Source organism: Pteropus vampyrus, unplaced genomic scaffold (assembly GCF_000151845.1).
Source record: "Pteropus vampyrus isolate Shadow unplaced genomic scaffold, Pvam_2.0 Scaffold99, whole genome shotgun sequence".
In the NCBI taxonomy this organism is placed as follows: domain Eukaryota; kingdom Metazoa; phylum Chordata; class Mammalia; order Chiroptera; family Pteropodidae; genus Pteropus; species Pteropus vampyrus.
Genome location: NW_011888880.1, coordinates 2,907,701 through 2,928,714, shown reverse-complemented (window position 1 = coordinate 2,928,714; position 21,014 = coordinate 2,907,701). Strand labels below are relative to the sequence as shown.

The 21,014-nt window shown below is 32.3% G+C and overlaps 1 protein-coding gene across 5 annotated transcripts in view; it reads left to right on the top strand.

Moving 5' to 3' along the window:
- MYBL1 (MYB proto-oncogene like 1) overlaps positions 1-18,814 on the top strand; it is a 32,180-nt gene extending 13,366 nt beyond the window's left edge. Inside the window, exons 6-16 of one of the 5 annotated variants that reach the window (XM_011364600.2) lie at positions 918-1,092; positions 2,969-3,043; positions 3,641-3,745; positions 6,786-7,016; positions 8,133-8,501; positions 10,336-10,478; positions 10,901-11,015; positions 14,038-14,154; positions 14,243-14,347; positions 14,769-14,948; positions 16,197-18,814. In XM_011364600.2, coding sequence (XP_011362902.1) covers positions 918-1,092; positions 2,969-3,043; positions 3,641-3,745; positions 6,786-7,016; positions 8,133-8,501; positions 10,336-10,478; positions 10,901-11,015; positions 14,038-14,154; positions 14,243-14,347; positions 14,769-14,948; positions 16,197-16,325 — 1,744 coding nt within the window. In that variant the 3' untranslated portion in view covers positions 16,326-18,814. Of the gene's footprint in view, positions 1-917; positions 1,093-2,968; positions 3,044-3,640; positions 3,746-6,782; positions 7,017-8,132; positions 8,502-10,335; positions 10,479-10,900; positions 11,016-14,037; positions 14,155-14,242; positions 14,348-14,768; positions 14,949-16,196 lie in introns of all 5 variants that reach the window. The other 4 variants (XM_023533278.1, XM_011364599.2, XM_011364602.2 and 1 more) reach the window with 4 other exon arrangements.
- Positions 18,815-21,014: the final 2,200 nt, after the last annotated feature.

Below are 21,014 nucleotides of genomic sequence, written 5' to 3'. Positions count from 1 at the left end.
TATCTGTAGAGTACTTCATAGTTTATAAAATGCTTTTACATACTTCCTTAATTTTTCTATACTTGTGAAATATGCAGAGCAAACATTGCTGTCTTCATAGATAAGAAAATTAAAACACAATGTTCATTTTTTATCCCAGTTACTGAACCTAGTCTAGGAACTTTTGATATTTTTAATCTCGTACGTCTTTTTTCCGTCCATAGAACCTAGCTTAGTGCCTTAACATAAATTAGCTTCTCAGGAAATGTTTGTATATTTTATGAAGTAGATGTAGTTTGAAGATTTACATTTATATGAAAGGAACTTAGGTAAAAAGGGAGCTAGTGAACTCTTTCATAAGTATTTTGTTCTAAGAAGTGAAGAAGAATATTGAGATTTTGTAATTAATTTGTGAATTGCTTTTCATGACCATGTTTGTTGTTGCTGGCTTCAAGGTTTTGATCCTCTCTATACCCTTACTCTGGAATGCCCTTTTTTCTGTTCTTGTACATCTGGTTCAACCTTGTTACTCAGATCCTAGTTTCACTGTCACCTCACAGAGCGCTTCCTGGAACACCTAACCAAATTTACCTTAGTAACTCATATTTCTTGTTCTACTTTAATGATCTACATTGCACTGATAGTTTTCTTACTACATATTTTTTTGTTTTCCTATTCTTTTCTCCTTCCCTGCTGCCATATTTCCAATGAGAATGTAAGTTCTATGAGAGAGGGAGTTTCTTTTTCTTGTTCACTGCTTTATCTCCAGTGCTTAAAACTGCCTGACATACAGACATAGAGTTTATCTTTTTAATTTAAGAAAAGTATCTAATTTCACCAGTCGTAAACTTTGTTTTAAGTACTTTGTACATTTTATACAGTATTAGAATTTGTGGAATCTTCTTTTTCTTTTAAAATTAGACACTTTCATTTCGTAGGACTGATAATTCTATCAAAAACCATTGGAATTCTACTATGCGAAGAAAAGTGGAACAGGAAGGCTACTTACAAGATGGAATAAAATCAGAACGATCTTCATCTAAGCTTCAACATAAACCTTGTGCGACAATGGACCATTTGCAAACCCAGAATCAGTTTTACATACCTGTTCAGGCATATATTTTTAATTACTTTTAAAATTTCTTTAGTTGCTATATGGTCTTTGAGTTTCTTAATAGGACAAATACAACGTGTATTGAGGAGAATAGACATTTGAATTTTCAAGCTGAAAAAATATTTCATACTTAGCTGTTAATTAGTGGAGGTTTTATCTCGATAAATATTTTGGGAACAAACTAATGTTTCTTTTGTATGTAATTTTTACGTTATCTGGTTAAAAACCTTGGTATGTACATTTTCAAATACTACTCTTTGAATCTTCATTTATGATTCAAAGCTAATGGTCATCTGTGCTTTAACGATTATAGTTTTTAAAAAAACTTTTATTCCTTATTTCTAAGATATAAGTATATAAAACAGTTTAAAGGAAAAAAAAAGTAAAACATCAAGCCATCATTTTGGAAGATGTGGTAAATAATTGGTTTTCTATGGCATTCAACTTTGCTTTTCCCCCAACCAGATGAATGACTTCAATTTTTGTTTAGAAATATTCATGAGAGTAGAGATTACTCAATTTCGTAATAGGGCAACAAGCTCTATTTTCCTTACAGTGTGTTCTCCTACCTATAAGAAATTAGTTTAGGAATTTTCACAGGGTTTGTTTTATATTTCTCTGTCTGGCTATCTGACATGCCATTTTTCATGTTGGTTCTTGTCACATACAATGTAAAGAAACATGTGAAGAAGACAGTTATCTGCCAATATTCAGTACCTTAAAGTTTTTATTATCTGTCTTTACATTTGCATTAGTCTTAGATTTCAGTAGCATAGAAAGATACTTTTCTAAAAGATACTTTAGAAAGATAATTTTAGAAATTATTTGAGGCCAAGGAAGTGAATGTTTGTCTCAATCAGAATATATTGGAAAGATAAGGGTATTGTACTTTAAGAATTACTTAATTCCTGAACTATGTATTCATATTTCAATTCATTTAAACTATTAAAAAATCATTCTAATTTTGACTTGAAAGAAAAAATGGATTGGTTTGAAATACTGTCACAGATTTTAATGAAAAATTTGAAAAAGGTACATTTCTAATCCATTGGCATTACCAAGTTCAGTGATAACTGATGCTAATCAAGTATTGTGAAAATTAAGAACTGTGTTAGAAATATGATTCTGCATTAGATAGTGATTTAGATAGGCCATTCTGGAAAACATACAATATATTTATTAAATTTTAAGGTTTTTAAACATAGCTTCTCATATTTCTGTCACTGCACACTAAATTTGCATATAAAAATACTCAAAATTCTTACTACAGATACTTTAGAAAAAGAAGCAGAATAATTCTTAGTCTATTGTCAGAGTATTAAAAAGTACATGAGTGATTCTGATGTTTTTCTAAGACAAGTAATAGAAGACGACTCTATTTTCATATCTTTCTACCCAAAGATGGCAATAGAGTGGTGGTAGGAGTAGGAGAGATGAATGTTGAAAAATTTGCTTTAGTCTTCATCCTTGTGAGTGCTTCATATGGACTAACCGCTACCTTTGAAAGATAGCAATACAGTTACTTTGTCTTCTCCAGGAGATAGAGCAATCCTACTAGCAGACTTAAAAAATATTTGGTGGATGTTGTGGTTAACAGATAGAGTGATTGGCTGAAAAATCTAGGCCAAGTAATTCTCATATTTCAACCAAGAGAAGATAGGTCTTTCCTAAGTGTTGTAAGTGTTGACTTTTAATCAGTAGATTCTAAGAACAGAGATATAGTCATTAGATAAGAAACTATTGTAGGAATATTCAAAGTTAACAGATACTTCTAAGTTTTTAATGTTAATATTTCAAGAGTTTGTGCTTTGCCTCAAATTTTAAATATTTATATAGTGTTATTTGTACGACATTAATGATTGAATTACTTTTTAGATCCCAGGCTATCAGTATGTGTCACCTGAAGGCAATTGTGTAGAACATGTACAGACTTCTTCTGCTTTTATTCAGGTAACTTTTTATTTATAATAAAACAGAGGAAACGCTTTCAAACATGTTTTTGAAAGTCTAATAGTGCCTCTTTCCTCATCTATAAAACCAAGACAAAAACAGTACTGGCTGTCCTGTTTGAGTATTATAACATTAAAGGAGAAAGTTCGTTGAGTGGGTTTGAGAAGCATGAACTGTACAAATGCAAGGTGATTGATGACAACGTAAGTAAGTTGGTGGTTTCATTCTTCCAGCTTAAGGCATGCAGGTTGTGAATGGACATATTTTTTGCTAACTTGGATAGAAAATATGTATTTAGATTCAATTAAGTAAAACATACTCCAGACATAAATTTTTTAATTGATATAGATGATGCAATGTAAGTTTTTAAAAATACATTTATATTTTCCAAATCTTTTCAGTTAAAAATTGAAAATACTTATCAGCACCTCTTTAGATACCAGAGGGGTTGTGATGTTTGATATTTGGGATTTAGTAATATCAAGCTTTATTAGAAAAAATAGATTTCATATTGTGTAGAAGAAAATAAAAATTAGAACACTAATAATAAGCAATTATGTAGGTGGTCTGTTTTCTCTCTTATTAAACTCGTTTTAGCAACCCTTTGTTGATGAAGATCCTGATAAGGAAAAAAAAATTAAGGAACTTGAGTTGCTTCTTATGTCAGCTGAGAATGAAGTTAGAAGAAAGCGAGTTCCATCGGTAAGAAATAAGTATTTAAATTTGATTGTGAGAACCTATATGTCACATGCTTTTCTAGTTTTCATCAGCATTGACTTTTGTATGTAAATAAGTGGAAAGAATATTCGGTATGACTTCGGATTTTAATATGGACTAAAAATATGCTAATTTGCAACTTTGAGGTTGTTTGATTTTGATATGCATCTCTGAGCATATTTTACAATGTTCTGTATCAAGATGCTTCTCCAGTCATAAATGTCAAGCAGACTAAAGGTATGATCTTCATTACATATACTTGCGAAAATAATATGTTTTTTAGAGTGGGCTTTGGTTTTATTTTATACATTCCATGTAATAATGGCTTTAATAGAAAAAAAGCTTGAAAAATAAATACATGTGTAGAGATTTGTGTGCTCTAAAATTGTTTTTATTGTGCCTTTGAAATTTTTTCCCTATTCACTGTATTTAGAATGTGAATTCAGTAAATTGAAAAAAGTAGTAACATTAAAAATATGGAGAAAAGGAATATTTAGAATTTATGCGCTCTAAAGAAATTTTTATAAGGATATTGGGTTTGGGTTACCAGGTGTGAAAACTATTGTCTGAGATTTAGTTTATGAGAATTAGGAGTATTAAATTAGGATAAATGGTAATCATTCTAGTTAGATGGATTAAAAGAAAAAAGTTTATACTAAATGACAGTTGTAAAAGTTTAATAACCTGAGACTTTTTGCATTTAGAAAGAGTATTTCTTGGTTTGGGGCTGAATGAGGGAACATTTAGAGGGACTGGGAACTAATACAAAATTACTAAATAGAAAAACCTGAGATCTTGAAATAAAGGCAACTGATGTCTTTATACCATTCAGAGAGAATTAATAAAAATTTGTTAATTGTAATAGGTGAGATACACACCATAGGAAAAGTAGTTTTGTTTTGAAACTGCAAAAACCATGGGCAGATAGGAAGACCAGAAGTGTACTTATCTTAAAGTTAATTTTGGTTTTATTAAGAAGCTACAATAAAATATAACTAGCTAAAAGAATTGGCATTTTGCATTAAAAAAAGAGGAAGGTATTAGTGTTTTATTAGTGTTTTATTTTATTTTTAGAATTTGTTGTCTAAAATCCACTCCCATAAAGAACTGGTTGAATCAAGAGACTGGAGAGTCTGGATTCTAGAGGGAAGGTGCTTCACCCAACAGAGTAGACTCTATACACATAAAAAGTATTTATTCTTAACTATTATGTAATTGACTACCATTTTAGTGAATGCTCATTACGTTCTACTACTGTAGATGTGTTATATGAATTCATGGTAATCCTTACATTATCTCTGTGAAGTAGGTGGTTTGTCATTAGGGATTAAGATTCAGGTGTGTATGATTGCAACCTGTGGATTTTCCAGTGGGCCCAGTGATCTCTCTTTTTGAATCATTTTCCTACCTGCAATCTCAGTTGAAATGCATATAGTTTGAAAGCTTTTTCCAGGAATTGATTGTAAACTCTACGCTAATGAAATAAGATTGCTTTAATTTCTTTTATTTTCAGGAAATTTTAAAACAGGTGGAACTTGCTTTTGCAACAATGTTGACAACTTGTTTTTTTTCACCTTACTTGAAACTTAACATTTTGTTATTATGACTCTAGTACATTCTAGCAATTTTTATGTTTAATAGTAGTAGGTACCATTTATTGAATGCTTCCTATAGACTGGGGTAATGTGCTCTCTAAAATACGGTAGTTACTAGTCACATTTAATTTTAAATAAGATTTAAAAATTCATCTCATTTGTAATAGCTACATTTTGGTTGCTCATATGGTTAGTGGCTTTCATATTGAGCAGCTTCAGATGTTGAACATTTTTATCACCTCTGAAAGATCTTTTGCATAGTGCTATACACTTTATATATTATTTTTTTTATTTTTCCCCTCAGTGTTATTGAGATATAATTAACATACAGTACTGTATATGTTTATTAAAGTATATAGCATAATGATTTGACTTACGTATGTTGTGAAATGATTACCACTTAAGTTTAGTTAACATCTCTCATTTCATATAGGTACAAAAAAAAAAGAAAAAGAAAATATTTTTTTTCCTTGTGATAACTCTCAGAATCTACTCTCTTAACGATTTCAATTACATTTTGTTTCTTAATCATGATCTTCAGGGTCTCTTTTCTTGTTTTTTGTGAGACACCAGGAAACTAGTTCAAAAGATAAGTAAATTGCCCAGAGTATATCTCTAGAGGGAGAAAGGAAAAGGACACAGCTCTCAACTTCAAAGGATTTACTTTTCAATGTAAACAGGAACAAGAAATGGGATATAGTGTGATAAAAACAAGACAGAAAGTTTTATGGGAGAATGTAAGAGGTGCCTAATTGGGATTTAAGTAGTCAGGGAAGGGTTTCTAGAAGATTTTCCATTTGAGCTCAGTCTTGAAAGACAGGCTATGATTATATATTAGTAAAGTTCATTATTATAAATGGAATAAGTAAAAGTGTATAGTCAGACGGAGTATTTTCCAGTGTTTGAACTGTGTCTTAAATGAGGAATAGGAGTTTTCCCTGGTCAGTAGGTTGGGTTGCACTCTAGATAGTGGGAGCAGCAGTCTGTGCGGAGGCACTTCAGGGTAAAGACAGCTCATCAGAGCAGTCTGTGCGGAGGCACTTCAGGGTAAAGACAGCTCATCAGAGAATTGCAAGTACTGTGTGGTTGGGTGTGGGTATTCCCTGGAAGGAGGAAGTGCTGGGAGATGAAATTTGAAAGGTAGAGGCGGGATTCGAGGAGTTTGGGCTTTATGTTGTATATTCTACTTATTTACTCTTACTATGATTTTATAAATTTAAAAACAAATTTAGTTAGAATAAAGAAATATAGTCAAGATACGAAGTTTAATGGAAAATATATCAATTTTGAGGAAAGAGTATATTTGCTACTATATTTTTAGCTGAAATGTTGTGAAGTATGTTGTTCTAGAAAAAACTCTTAAAATCCAAATTTATGTTTAAGTTGAGAATGACAAATAATATTCAAATTTCTTTTGTAACTTTTAGCAGCCTGGAAGCTTTTCTAGCTGGTCTGGTAGTTTCCTCATGGATGATAGCATGGCTAATACTCTAAATAGCCTCGAGGAACACACTAGTGAGTTTTACAGTATGGATGAAAATCAGACTATGTCCGCTCAGCAGAATTCACCCACAAAGTTCCTGGCCGTAGAGGCAAATGCTGTGCTGTCCTCTCTACAGACCATCCCGGAATTTGCAGAAACTCTAGAACTTATTGAATCTGTAAGTTTGAAATTGCGAGATTATTAAAAAGCTCAATTTTAGTGACATGGTTTCATGTTCAGAAACACAGTTTAATGGACACTGACAAGCATTATATTATACATCATGCTTAATTTTGTTCTAATAGTTGGCAGTGACTTCTGGAAAAAAGGTACATATAAATCTTTCTCAAGTATGTACCTTGTACAGAATTTTTATAAATTAAAAATTTAACAATTCGTTTTTTATTATACAAGTTATACAAATATACCATAAACCCAGAGTTAATAATTTGAAGTATTTCCTTTCAGGCTGTGTTCTATGAATATAAAACAAACTTATTAATATGTTTTTAAAGTCAAATATACACGTATGTATTTTGTTGGTGGATTCCCCTCCCCTCACATTATATCATGAGCATTTCTCTATTTTCTTAACTGTTTTTTAAACTTGAAATTTAATGGCTCCATAGTATTCTATCATATGAATGTAACAAAATTTATTTACATAATAAACTATTGGACATTTATTTAAGTGGTGTCCAGTTTTTCAGTATTACAGATTGCAGAATGTATTATGTAAAGCTTTCTGCAAAATCATGGTTATGTCCTTCAGTTAAATTGAATTTCTGGATCAAAGTATATGACCATTTTGAAGATGTTTCATACACATTACTAAATGATTACATAGAATTTGATAGTATTTTTCTGATGTAAAATAGTGTGTGAAGTTTTATGATGAATTATCTTCTTTGATAATAACCTAAAATAATTTGTTTCTTTTATTTAAAATACTTTGACAATAAGCTTCAGCTACTGAATTAGAGGAAATATTATTTTGAGATGTTGCAGATTGGAGTTGTAGTAAAACCATAGTAATCTCTTCTTTTCAAATGGTCTTGATTAAAAAAAGATAAACGCTATTTACATATATATGCCTTACTGTTGAATTGTACACCTGAAACTTACTGGATTTCGTTAACTAATGTTACCATAATAAAAAAATAAAAAGATGAACAAAGAAAGCCTATTTCCACTGATAAAAATGAGTAGTTAATTAACTGTGGAAATCATCCTGTGTTGAAGATCAGATTTAATTAGGTTATAGCATTAACTTTAAGAATTTAATTTTTTGCAGGATCCTGTAGCATGGAGTGACGTTACCAGTTTTGATCTTTCTGATGCGGCTGCTTCTCCTGTCAAATCTACTCCAGTTAAACTAATGCGGATTCAACACAACGAAGGCGCCATGGAATGTCAATTTAACGTCAGTCTTGTACTTGAAGGGAAAAAAAATGGTTGTCATGGTGCGGACAGTGAGGCTGTTTCTTTAACATCCCCAAGTGTGGCCAAGTTTAGCACTCCACCAACCATTCTCAGAAAGAAGAGAAGAATGCGAGTGGGTCAGTCCCCAGGCAGTGAACTTAGTGATGGCACATTCAATGATGGTGGTAATACAGCACTAAAACACACACCAGTGAAAACACTACCATTTTCTCCTTCACAGGTAGTAGTGTTGTTTCTGTTTCCAAATGTTGATGAGCTAGATTAAATTGCATCTTTAATATCTTTATTAGCAGTTCGTTGCTTCGATATCATATAAAAATGGATAATGTATTTAAATGTATACATGAGCATGCTAAGTCAGAAGGTATCTCACAAAGTATAGACTTGGGTTCTAGTGTCTTACAATTTTTAAGAGCTAAAAGAGATGTTTTGGACATGTAATTCCAAATCTTTAATAGGACTTATCAGGAAATAGGCCCAGAAAGGTAAAATGATTTTCCCAAAGTTATCTAATGGCAGAGGTAGACTGATATCCAGTTTTCTGCTAACTGTTCAATAGATATTAGGTATATATCCGTGTATGTATGCTCACTGTAAGAACTTTATGTGTCAGAAGATTTTCTAGGGATGTCAGGAACTATCTACTTTTTCCTATAGTTACATTCTGGGTAGCAGATACTTATTAGGGCAAGCTGGACCTCTTATTTTATAATGCTCTCTTAATGAACACTATATTCCAGGCTGTGCTAAAAACTTTTCTTACAGCATCTCAGTTAATCTTCTTTCAAAAAACTTAGAAAGTAGGTGGACTGAAATTCAGAAGTTAAGCAATTTGTCCAAGGTCAGTTAGTAAGAGATAGAACTAGAGATTTTTGCTGAAAGTGTCCTGACAGAGGTTATAAAGTTTTATGGGAGAAGAAGACAGTTTAATGGTCAGATAAACTTAGAGGTTGCTGAGATATTATTGGAGGTATTTAGATGTTTGAAGATGAGGATCTGGCAGTACATAATCACTGTGTTCTCTGGGGATGCCATTACATAGACAACATGGAAATAGTGCGCCCCCCACTCCCATCCCACCCATCAGTTACAAAGCCTCCTGAGGAAGGTGAACCAGGCTTGGGCACATTAGCATGTTTCTATTTTGGAGTTTTCCAAACTAGCAATTTTTGTTGAAATGTGAATTCTAAGGTGGAAAGTGGCTGAGAAGGTGAGGCATGATTATAAAGACTTTATTTTTGATGGCAAACAGCTTGGATTTTATTCTGTGGTTTATGGGCATCACTACAGAGTTTTAAGAGGGTTTGGCTGCTAATCTTAGGGTTAAGTATATTGCAAACATTAGAAAACAAAAATGATAGAGCTAAATTCATTTTAGTTATAAGTAGTCTTAAAGGAGTTTCCAGTTCTTTCTGCTACTGCTTCTAATCTGTTGGCTACAAAAATAAATTAGTATTTAACAACTGTATGTAAGTTAAGATCCAATGAGTAAAATGTGTCATTTGGAAAATGGACTGTGATAGCAAGTTTTGCTGCTCAGAGGTTCTGAGCTGTGTTCTGAATAAATTAATTTGCCAGACAGCTGTATTTCTTATCAGCAAAGCATTATTATATTCTTAATTCAAAGTGTTCTCCTAGAAAAGAACACTTAAAATCATTTATTAATAAACCAATAAAACTCTTTTTCAGTTACACTGTTGTACAAAACTTACATTTAACTCAGCAGCTATTTATGATTTCTGTAGATTCGTATTTAATAATATACTGTTTTAAAATTTTTGTGTTGTTTTGTAACTTGAATATTTGTTAAACGACTGTTTCCTGAATGCCTATTATGTGCTAAACACTGCTTTAGGAGCTGGAGAGGCAGTGATGAACAAAGCAAACGTTCCTGCCTTTATGGAGCTTAATTTTCATGGAGTGGAATGTAAATGTAGTATTATTGGTAATCTTTTCTAAGAGAAATGGGAAAATATTTGAAAACTTTATCAGTTTAATAGCTGTGTAGGGATTTTGACATTCTAGAAATTATCTATAAACTCTTCCTTTTTTAGTTTTTCAACACATGCCCTGGAAATGAACAAATTAATATAGAAAATCCTTCATTTACATCAACCCCTATTTGTGGGCAGAAAGTTCTCATTACAACTCCTCTTCATAAGGAAACAACCCCCAAAGATCAAAAGGAGAATGTAGGGTAAGTAGGTATTAAATAATTGTATCAGACAAAAATGGGAAGCACAATTTCAAGAGTAGGTTAGCTTTCTAGTCCATAAATCATAATCCCTATCCATATGGGATTTAGAATTTTAAGAAAATCATACCCTGATGTTTAATCCCATGGAGACTGAAAATCACCTAAACTTAGTGTGAAACTTTGAACTCAAACAAAACATTTTTAATACTTTTTTCTACATTAGTTCTTTTTTGTATTTTAAGATCATAGATTGGAATAAGAGCTGGGTTAGGCAGGCATAGTTTAAAATAACCCTGGCATGTTTAAATAAAACATGTGTGTGCAAGAAAAATTTAGTGTGCGCTCTTATTGTGGTGTTACCTTCCTTAACTTGTATGAAATCAAATTTTGACTCTAACACACATATCTAAATGATTGGATAGGTTTAGAACACCTACGATTAGAAGATCTATATTGGGTACCACACCAAGGACTCCTACTCCTTTTAAGAATGCTCTTGCTGCTCAAGAGAAAAAATATGGACCTCTTAAAATTGTGGTACGTATACTCTTTTTATTTTTAAGAATTTTCCTGAATTTAATAAAAACACAAATTTTGATTTTTATCCTTGATTTTTTTTTTAACATTTTGCAAAAGCTGTTCACTGAAACTGATAAAAATTTTTATCTCTTCGTTTGTAAGTATGTGTTAATCTTTTTCCTTGAATTGTAAATAAAAATTTGCTTGGCTTGTTTTGAATTCTTTCTTTCTTTATATTATATCATCTAGAGAAAGCAAATCAAGTGTCAGCGGAACCCTTTTCCTAATACTGAAACCAACCTTTTAGTAGTTTCAGTAGCAGTTACCTTTAGTAGAATAAAATGATTTTATTATTTAGATATACATAAGCACTTTCCTAATAATATATATACATATATATGTATGTATATTTGAAATTGATCAAGATATGTCTTTAAGGCTCAGTTTCCTCCTCTTTTCAATGGATATCATAAAATACACTGCAGATGGTTATTTGTGAAGGTAAAAGAGAGAAAAGAAAAATATGGCAGTGCGAAGTTTCAAGTAGTATGTACTTAAAGTCGTTGCTGTTAAAGTAGCAATAGTAGTTAACGAATAGAGGTGGGAAGTGTTATCTGTGCTTTCACATATATATTGTCAATCTTGAAGGACCTTAGCTGAGTCATGGGCACTCTATTTCTAGTCAGATACAGATTTCTGACAAATTAAGTTCATTAGAAATAAAATATGATTTAAAAAATATTGGTCACTTCTAGGGTACTTTAGTTTTTTGGTCTTCTATTTTTAGTCATATTTGGGGTAGATTCATTAATGAATTCTAGTTTTTTGATCTAATTCATTTTCTACCAAAAGTCATGCAATACTCTCAAATCTTTTTTTCTTTTTTTTGAAATACTGTTTTAGAGGGTCAATGGTAGGACTGATCAAGTCTTTTTGTCACTTAGCTCCATATACTGCTGTAAACAATTATATTTTCTTTAGAGCTCTCTAGACTTTATGTGCATACACATAATGAAAATGAGATCATACTTTACTATTCTGTAACCTTTTTAAACTAAGTTAGTATAGCATATATTTAGCCCATAATTTTTAATGTTTGTGTAATATTCCATTGTATGGAATTACCTAATTGATTTAACCAATCTGCTTTAGTATTTTGCTGTTCATTTTTAAAATTCATCATTGAGTGCCTAATAGGTGCCAGCCACTGGATTAGGATTTGGAGATGTAATACTGAACCTGTTAGGTATGGTTTTCGCTTGCCTTCATAGGGGTGAGTAGCCTAATTGGGAGTTAGACAAACAATGATTTGAAGACATTTAAAAATTCTATAGTGCCTCAGAGTCATTTGGTCAACATATAAGCTGAATAAAAATTATCATTTCAATAATTGGGCATGAGAAATTAGGTTTTAAGTAACCTAAAGTCCTTGTCACTTTTTTTTTGTTTGGGAAGAATTTATCCATTGCCAAAATCATTTTCATCAGCAATGTAAGATAAAAGCAGAAGTGATGATTTAGCAGTTAAAATTTCTAACATATCTGAAGGCTCATACATTTCTTTGCAGCAAGCTGACTTTTCACTCCTCCTGTTCCTCCTCCAATTACTTGCTGAGTACTTACCATCCCTAACCATTTAACTTTCTAGTGTATCTTACTATGAGTCAGGAGCACTGCTTAGAGATTGGCTTTGGAATTGTAATCAGGTACATCTTAAATATCTGTTGCCTTCTTAATAAGTATTGATTAATAAACATTATTACTGAAAATTACTCAAAAGAAAGTCATTTAAATATAAATTCATTAATTTTGGTAGTATCAAACCTGAGAAGTATTAAATGCAGCAATTCTTTGTCACATTAGGACAATTTAAGAGAATAATTCTGTGTAGTGAATGAATTCATGAGTATCTCAGCTACTTCTCTAGGACATTTGTATTCTCATTGGAGACCACACATATTCCAGAATTCTTTTTAAGAACATCAAAATCTGTGTTTTTTGTGACATATCCTGAAAACAAAAGCTGTTGGAGGAATACACGGAAATACTGACGTAATTCCAGCATGTCTTAGGCTGTATTTGAGAGCACTTTTAAAATTCTGTGTTTCCATTTTTAAAGTTTTTACATACACTGTGAAATCTCATTTATATATGCATGCTGTTCTCCCTATGTTGACTGGGAACAGAAGCTGCTGGTCATTATGTGCTGCCAGTTTGTTCTTTTACTTAGTGGAGCTTTGATTACCATCCTTTTTTTTTTTTTTTTTTAAGCACATCTTGGTTTTGGTAGGTGTTTAATATAATAAATTTTTTTTTTCTAGAAAACTAAATGAATAATATTTTGAGAATATTTCATTATTCAGCCTATATTCAAGTTTTTTTCCATACCCTCCTCCCTCACACTTCTATCCACACACAGACACACATTCCTGTATTCTAACCAGCACACACACACTTATTAAACACTGTCTCGGTGCTCAGCTTAAGGCTAGATGGAAAAGATGTATACAAAGATGAAAAAGATGCAATCTCTGCTCTTAAGTTACTCAAATATCTCGTGGTAAGAGAAATATTGGTAACTGGTGATTACACACTGTATAGTAAGTACAATAAAAGAGCAAGGAAAGCTAGTATAGTCCTGATCTGTTCTAATTTTTTTTCTATTTTTATATAAAAATACTTGGAAAATAATCCTTTCTTTTTCATTCTGAGGGTCCTGATTAAATAAGCTACAATAAGTTCCCCAAAAGGAAAATTTTTGTTTACTAGCCTAGAGTGAAGAAAGTACCACTTTTTTCTTTCTTTCTTTTTTTTTTTTTTTGCAGCAAAAAGCTTTATTGTGCAGTACCACACTTCTTTCAGTGCTTGCAATGTGCAGTATGATTTTTGCCATAAATCAGTTGGTTAATTTATTTGAGTTATGTATCTATAGGGACTGGGAGAAAATTAAGCCAATAATGAAAAAATATTAAAAATGGATTTATATATGGAGAGAAAAGGAATTGTTATAAAAGGCTATTAAAAACCCTTTTACAATTTAGTCACAGCCACTTGCCTTCTTGGAAGAAGATATTCGGGAAGTTTTAAAAGAAGAAACTGGAACAGACATATTTCTCAAAGAGGAAGATGAACCTGCTTACAAAAGCTGCAAACAAGAGGTAATCTTTTAACAATATTTTTAATAAAAGCCTTATCATGTCCAAGTGACTTTGCCATAATGTTTTTATTGCAAATTATTCATTCTAGCATACTGCTTCTGTGAAGAAAGTCAGAAAATCACTAGTTTTAGATAATTGGGAAAAAGAAGAACCAAGTACTCAGCTATTGAATGAAGACATTTCAGACATGCAGGTTTGTAAAGCATTTTGTTTTCTTAAAGTCCTTGTGGTTCTCATTTCATACTTATTATATGGTTGGATCATTAGAGATTCATAGAAAGTTACTTGAGTATTATTGTGCCTAATTCAGAGAGAAGCTATTAACTGTAGAGAATAGTTTATTTCCTTGCTTTTTATATTTGTTTTGTTTTGAAAGGAGTTGGCTCTCATGTATGATGTCAAAAAATGATAGTTCTTAAACTTTAAATTTCAATATTTATCTTTAGTTCATTTCTGCAATATTTAATTTTACTACATTACTAGAAATTTCACTGGAGCCAAAAGCTTTCTTGGAGGGAAACGAACAGGGCTTCTGCTACCACTTAGTAGTCCCTTTATTTGTCTCCATTTTTGAATTAGTTATTTTATTTTCCTCTTTCTTTTTTCTCTCTTAGTCAGAAAATGTATTTACAACATCTTTATTAATGATACCATTATTGGAAATACATGACAATAGGTGCAACTTGAGTCCTGAAAAACAAGATACAAATTCAACCAACAAAACATATACACTTAATAAAAAGAAACCAAACCCCAACACTTCCAAAGTTGTCACATTGGAAAAGAATCTTCAGGTATGAATTTATAATTTTTTTTTAGTGATTTTTGTTATTTATTCAATTACCAGTTTGGACTTCCTGATCACAAATTATGCCTTTTCTTTTTGAATTTGACATTGACTATAATAGTAACTAAACATTCACCATAATTTTGTCACTCAGAGTAGACATGGATTTTTGAGAGACTCATTCATCAGGGCAGATGTAAACTAAACAACTGTAGTTGTAGCCAGACCCTCCTGGTGATTTTCTAAGCACTATTTCATGTTTAAACTAAAGATACTGAAATCCACTTGTGGCACCTCTTGTCATATAACAAGTAAGTATAGTTCTAATTGCTATCTTGAAAGGGTAAGTGGTTGGAAGCAGTTTCGGCTCGATTTTGTTGGTATAATGATTTCCAGTAAACTTTTTGGCCTCAAAAGTTGTAAAACAATCTTTTTTCGGGTGCTATGCAAACATTCTATAGCTGCAAATGAAGGCTGGAATAATTTTGCTACATTATCTGAAGAATTCAACCTAGAGAATTTGGAGTTCATTGAGGAAAAAGTTCTCTTTACACTCCAATGATGGCAGGACTGGCAATCCTGACATTTAAGCCTTCCTTGAAAACATCTTCGGCAGTCAGACATGGCTGCCTCAGCTCTGTCCTGAGCCACTGCTCTTCAGAGAGCCATGTAGCACAGTCTCTTAATCTATTTTAAATGATTTGATTTCCAAGTGTTTAACACAGAACTTCGCAGGGAAATCTATTACATGGCAGGTTCATACTTATAATGTAGTAACCTATATAATGGCAGAAAACAAATGAGACAAATGTAAGCTTGACTTTTTGCTATGACCATATTTTCTAATTTGTAAGACAAAGCATTCTCGGCTCATTTCTTGATATTAGATCTTCTCTTGCAATCTTCTGTAAAATTTTTGAAGGAATAGAGACTGACATTTCTTTCTGTATTAAGACTGATTTGATTTTAGGGAGGAGTTGTGGAGACAAAACTTTTAAACTGCCTCCACAGGCCTGTAAACAATATAGATAGCTGAAAAATTGACCAAAAAAAATTGATCATAGATATTTCAGTATGTATTTTTGAAACATAGCATCATTAAAAAGAATCAGTGCCATTATCAAAACATTTTTACAATAATTATGTATCAAATATCCAGTCAATTAAGATAATTGTCTTTTAAAAGTGTAATTGTCAAGTAGTAGGGATAATTATTTTAGTAATTTTCACATTACTATTAATATTTCTTTCCTAGTCAAATTGTGAATGGGAGACAGTAGTTTACGGGAAGACGGAAGACCAACTCATCATGACTGAACAAGCAAGAAGATATCTGAGTACTTACACAGCCACCAGCAGCACTTCAAGGGCTCTCATACTGTAGTTGTTATTAAAATTGATGAAATGTCCCACTCCCGTATTATATTCTATGCTAAATTAGGTTGCAATGAAATTTTTATCAATTAATTGTTTTTAAAGTTTTAATACAGCCCTAAAATGGTTTGCATCTCTCTTTTTTTTATACCGGGCAGGCAGAAAGCTAAGCCACTTAAGTAAGAGGGAAACAATTACATAATTTATTTTTTACAAGAAGAGATTTTAAAAAATTGTTTTTAAAGAGCAAGATGGGAAAATTGTATTAGAATGTTCATGGGTATTCTAAAAGTAATTCTCACTTATTTTCCTCAGAAGGTATATGTTGCTGCTCTTCTCAATGCTGCAGTTTTACGTCACTAGGTTTATGAGTACATGTAATTTCTGAAGTTAGTCTGTGTATGAGATGCACGCATGGTTTCATGAAGTGCTTTTGCCTGTGTGCTGATTTACTTAGACTACCATTTACAAAGAAACACAAGGTAAAGGAAGTCGAAGGAAGGATAGAAAGTTGCACTACTAATCTTTGGTATTTTTTCAAAAACAATAAAATTAACTACAGTGTTAAATGTATTTATTTGAGCATAGTACTAAAAACAAAAAACATGGAAAAAGGGTTTTTTCTTATTAATAAAGAGTCAGTATTTTCATAAATCTCAGAAGAACTGAGAGTTTGTTGAATGTATTGTACAGTATGTAGGAGCAGAAAAACTGTAAATTGGAAGGAAGTCTGTTTTTATAATTTATTTTCATTTTTAAAGCTTAAATGTAGATATTTGTACCTATATAGAGTGTCTAGAAGCTAATGTTGTTTCCTGTTATTACAGCTAACATATTAAAGACCAATTTTGACTTTTAAGTAGTAAGTTATAGCTGCAAAGAATACAATAACTATACTGTATGTCACATCTACCTAAATATTGCACTATGCCCTTTAAATCATGTTGGTTATAAAGTAGTTCTAAAAATGTACTAAATAATAATTTAATATTTTCTTTTTAAATTATATGGGGAGGGGGTCATATAAATTAATCTGGTGATTTGTATATGTGTTTGAAATTTTTGCATTTTGTTTAAAAAAAAAATGGTACTTGGGTCCCTAAAAACAGTCTGCACTTAGAAATTTATTATATTTACTCAGTGTTTCAGAAGTAGAGAACATTATCTTTTATTTATAAAAATATTTTGTCCTTTTATAAATGTTTTGTGTTCCTCTACAGGTTACAACAGTTGCTTCAGTTGCCTGTTTTAGGTGTTTGCACTTATTTTATTTCTTCTTGAAAGAATGTATTTGCTTTTGTGTAGAGATTTTATGTAATTTTTTTGAGACATATAATGGTGTGCTGTCAACTTAAACACTGACAGGATTAAATAGAATTGTACACTGTAGTTTTAATTATTTATAACTGACACACTCTCTCCCTCTCCACCCCTGAAGTATGCTGCTATAGAAAACAGCAGAATCGGCTTGCTGCTATGAGAGAAGGAAAGAGCGACCACCGCTTGCACTGTGTGAAAAGATAAAAAGCAAATGATGGCACGTTCTCAAGTTAACTTAATGGCATCAACCATTACCAGGCAAATTCTTGCAAATACCAAAATATTTACCTTAAAAACAAAAACAGCTTAAGATTTTCTGATGTTAATAGAAATGGAGATACTAAGTATTTTAATGCCTAGCTCTTGAACAGTAGATCTAAAAGGGTTTTAAGCTATATAAATTCACTAGCTCGTTTTGCATATTATATGTAGTGAGAAGTGAAGAAAATGTGTGTTATTAAGATTATGCCTTGTTGATAACAAATAGATGAACCAATTAAATCTCCTTAGCATGTTAAGTATGTTGATTGCTTCCTAATTAGTGAACTTCTCACAGAAATTTCACTTTGTAAAGCCAATGATTGTAGCAAAATCATACTGGATCATTTAAATTTCAGTTAACTTTGAACTAATAGCACATAATGGTTCTTTTTTCTTTTTTTCTTTTTTTTTTTAATTTATATAGCCCTTAGCTGGTTTGGATGTACATAGTCTCCAATCACCAGAGTATAATACCTTGGAAGGCTATATAAAGCATAATTTTTCTTGAGCATTAAATTATCCCAAAGGTAATATATTGCAGATAAGCCTGGGATTATTGGACATAGTACATATTGGGGTCGGTATTGGTTGAATCCTTCAGTTAACTGCTTTGTTGCTTTTTGCAAGTTTTTTAATCTTAAGCATGTCAGGCATCTTAAGTCACTGTTATACTGTTGTGTTCATTTGAATTTCAGTGTGTTATAAAAATGCCAGACATATATGTAGCAGCCATACTTGCATGGAAACTGAGTACACATGTATAATACTGCATTTCATTGTAAGGTTTTCACATTAATACAGCCATTACCCTGACTAAATTGAATTTTTTGATATATGGGAAAACTTTCCATTGTAAGAGAATCTTGCATACAATGTTGACTGTTAACATCCAAAATAAAGCATCTGTGTACAAGCTGACTTGGCATTGCTCATTTCACTTTGGCTTTGTGTTTTAAGGTATTGGTTGAACCCAACATTCTGTTCTTAGCCCTTTTTTTCTCCTTTAAGACTCCCTTCACAGGTGATTTTATCTGTTAACACAATTTAACATGTTACTGTTTACCCTTGAGCCGCATTCAGAGTCATATTTTCAACGGCCTCTAGATATTTCTGTATGACTCTTCTGTCAAGTCTTAAATGCAACATGTCCTATTTTTCCTAACATGGCCTGCCCTTCATTTGTTCTTTTAGTGGTGTTGCCGTCCCTTCATCATTCACTGAAAAGTCTCCTGTCCCTCCTTCGCTCCTCACATCTGTTGTAAATTCTCGGCCTGCATAAAGCCACTGCTCTATTTCCATTCCTTCCTCTATTACTTGGATTACTGCACTAATCACTCCTATCTCCATTCTATAGAAATATTAAGAAACTTTAGTGACATCAGGGTGTCATCTGGGCAAGGCCAACTAACTGGTCACCCAGTCAGGGTCTATGCAATATTACATTGTTTGGTGAATTCATCACCATCCAGATTTTACTTCGAGCCTTCTAGGTTCAAGGTAAAATGGATTAACCCACCAGAAATGAGCTTACTTCTCGGTAGACTGCTTCTATCAAGTGTGTGAGACTGACACATGAAACTAGAATGCCAATCTACTAAATTATAGTGTGAAATATATAACTGATGAGAGGACAAGTCATGTTCTCTCCTTATATTAAGCATAAAGAAACAAAACATCTGTCATATTTATCCTATTCAAAGACCTTCCATTGTTGTCTTTTGCCTAAATAATAATAATTCTTTACTTTCTAATCTGGACTTGGCGACTTGGATCTTCCAAGAACATACATGTGTGCACTCCCATCTCCATGTCTGTTTGCGGTGTGCTCTCTGCATGATTGCATTTCTTTGTCTCCCTAACCTGTTAAAATCTTACTCAGCCTTCAAGGTATAGGTCTGTGAGTCATTTCCTGATTATCCTAGTGCTTCCAAAAACTTTCCCACTAGACTTTATGTTTTGCAGAATAGGGATTGTTATTTATAGCTCCTGTGTCTAGCATGGTGTTTAGAAAATCTCAGTAAGTGTTAAATTCAAAATTTGTTTTTAATTAGTCATGACTTAAGGACTATTACCCATACTTATTTTATGTAATGGATTATAAATAGCTTTGGTTTATTATCTTCATGAAACCAGTTTTGCTTTATAGTCAGCAAACTATTTTGTTAAAATCTTTTAGCTCATTTTATAACCATACAATTTTCTGCTTGATTTATCCAGTTATAAAGTGATAGGCTTGCCAGCCAATCAGAACTTTAATTGTAATGTAAAACAAATGGTAGTTTTTGAAGAGGTATTTCACTTGGCGAGAAGTGAAAATTTATTTTTAAGTAGTAGAGGGTAAAATGAGCCAAGTGAAATTCCATTGGGATATTACACTTTCTCATTTCCTGCTTAAAAAAAAAAAAGATATGGTCAAGAATATGTGAAATATATTGGTAGAAAACCAAGATATAATGCACTAGGAAAAAAATACTCATGGCTGACGTCTTGGGAAGAGTGTTTTTGAAAACTTGTTAGTATCTTAGCATGAGTACATTAAAAGCTGTTGAGTTTGAGCAAAATCAGTATTAAAAGCAGCGTAGTATACTGTCCTTATTTCTGAAGGTCTCAGACTCGCTGTGCTTATTTAAGTTCCAAATACAGAATGTGCTAGGTTTGAGTGAGTTTTCCTGGCCAGCACAGGAAAAGAGGAAGGGAGATCGACTTTACTCTGGTTTTCACTACTGTAATTTTGCCAACCATAGCTCAAAAGATTGGACCAGATTCTGACATAATTTCCCAAGCCCCAATACAGTTAGTATTTATTTGTTCAACTAGCAACCAATACTTAACTGAGTGTTTACAGTACCTGGTGCTAGGTCTTGGGGATACTATGGTAAACAGGACATGACCTTTCCTCTAAAGAGAGAGGAGTAAGTATGGAACAGAAATGGCACCTCTTCTCCTTTGGCCACAAGTGAGGTGGATCAAGTAGCCGAGTTTTCTACTTTATTTGTAGGTGCTCTTTGAGAATAAGGGAATTGTTGGTCACTGCCCAGGTAGTGTGGATTTTCTCCTATAGAGAATTGGTTGGGCTAGCACCACCCATGGGTCTTGCACCACCCAGGAGGAAGTTCCC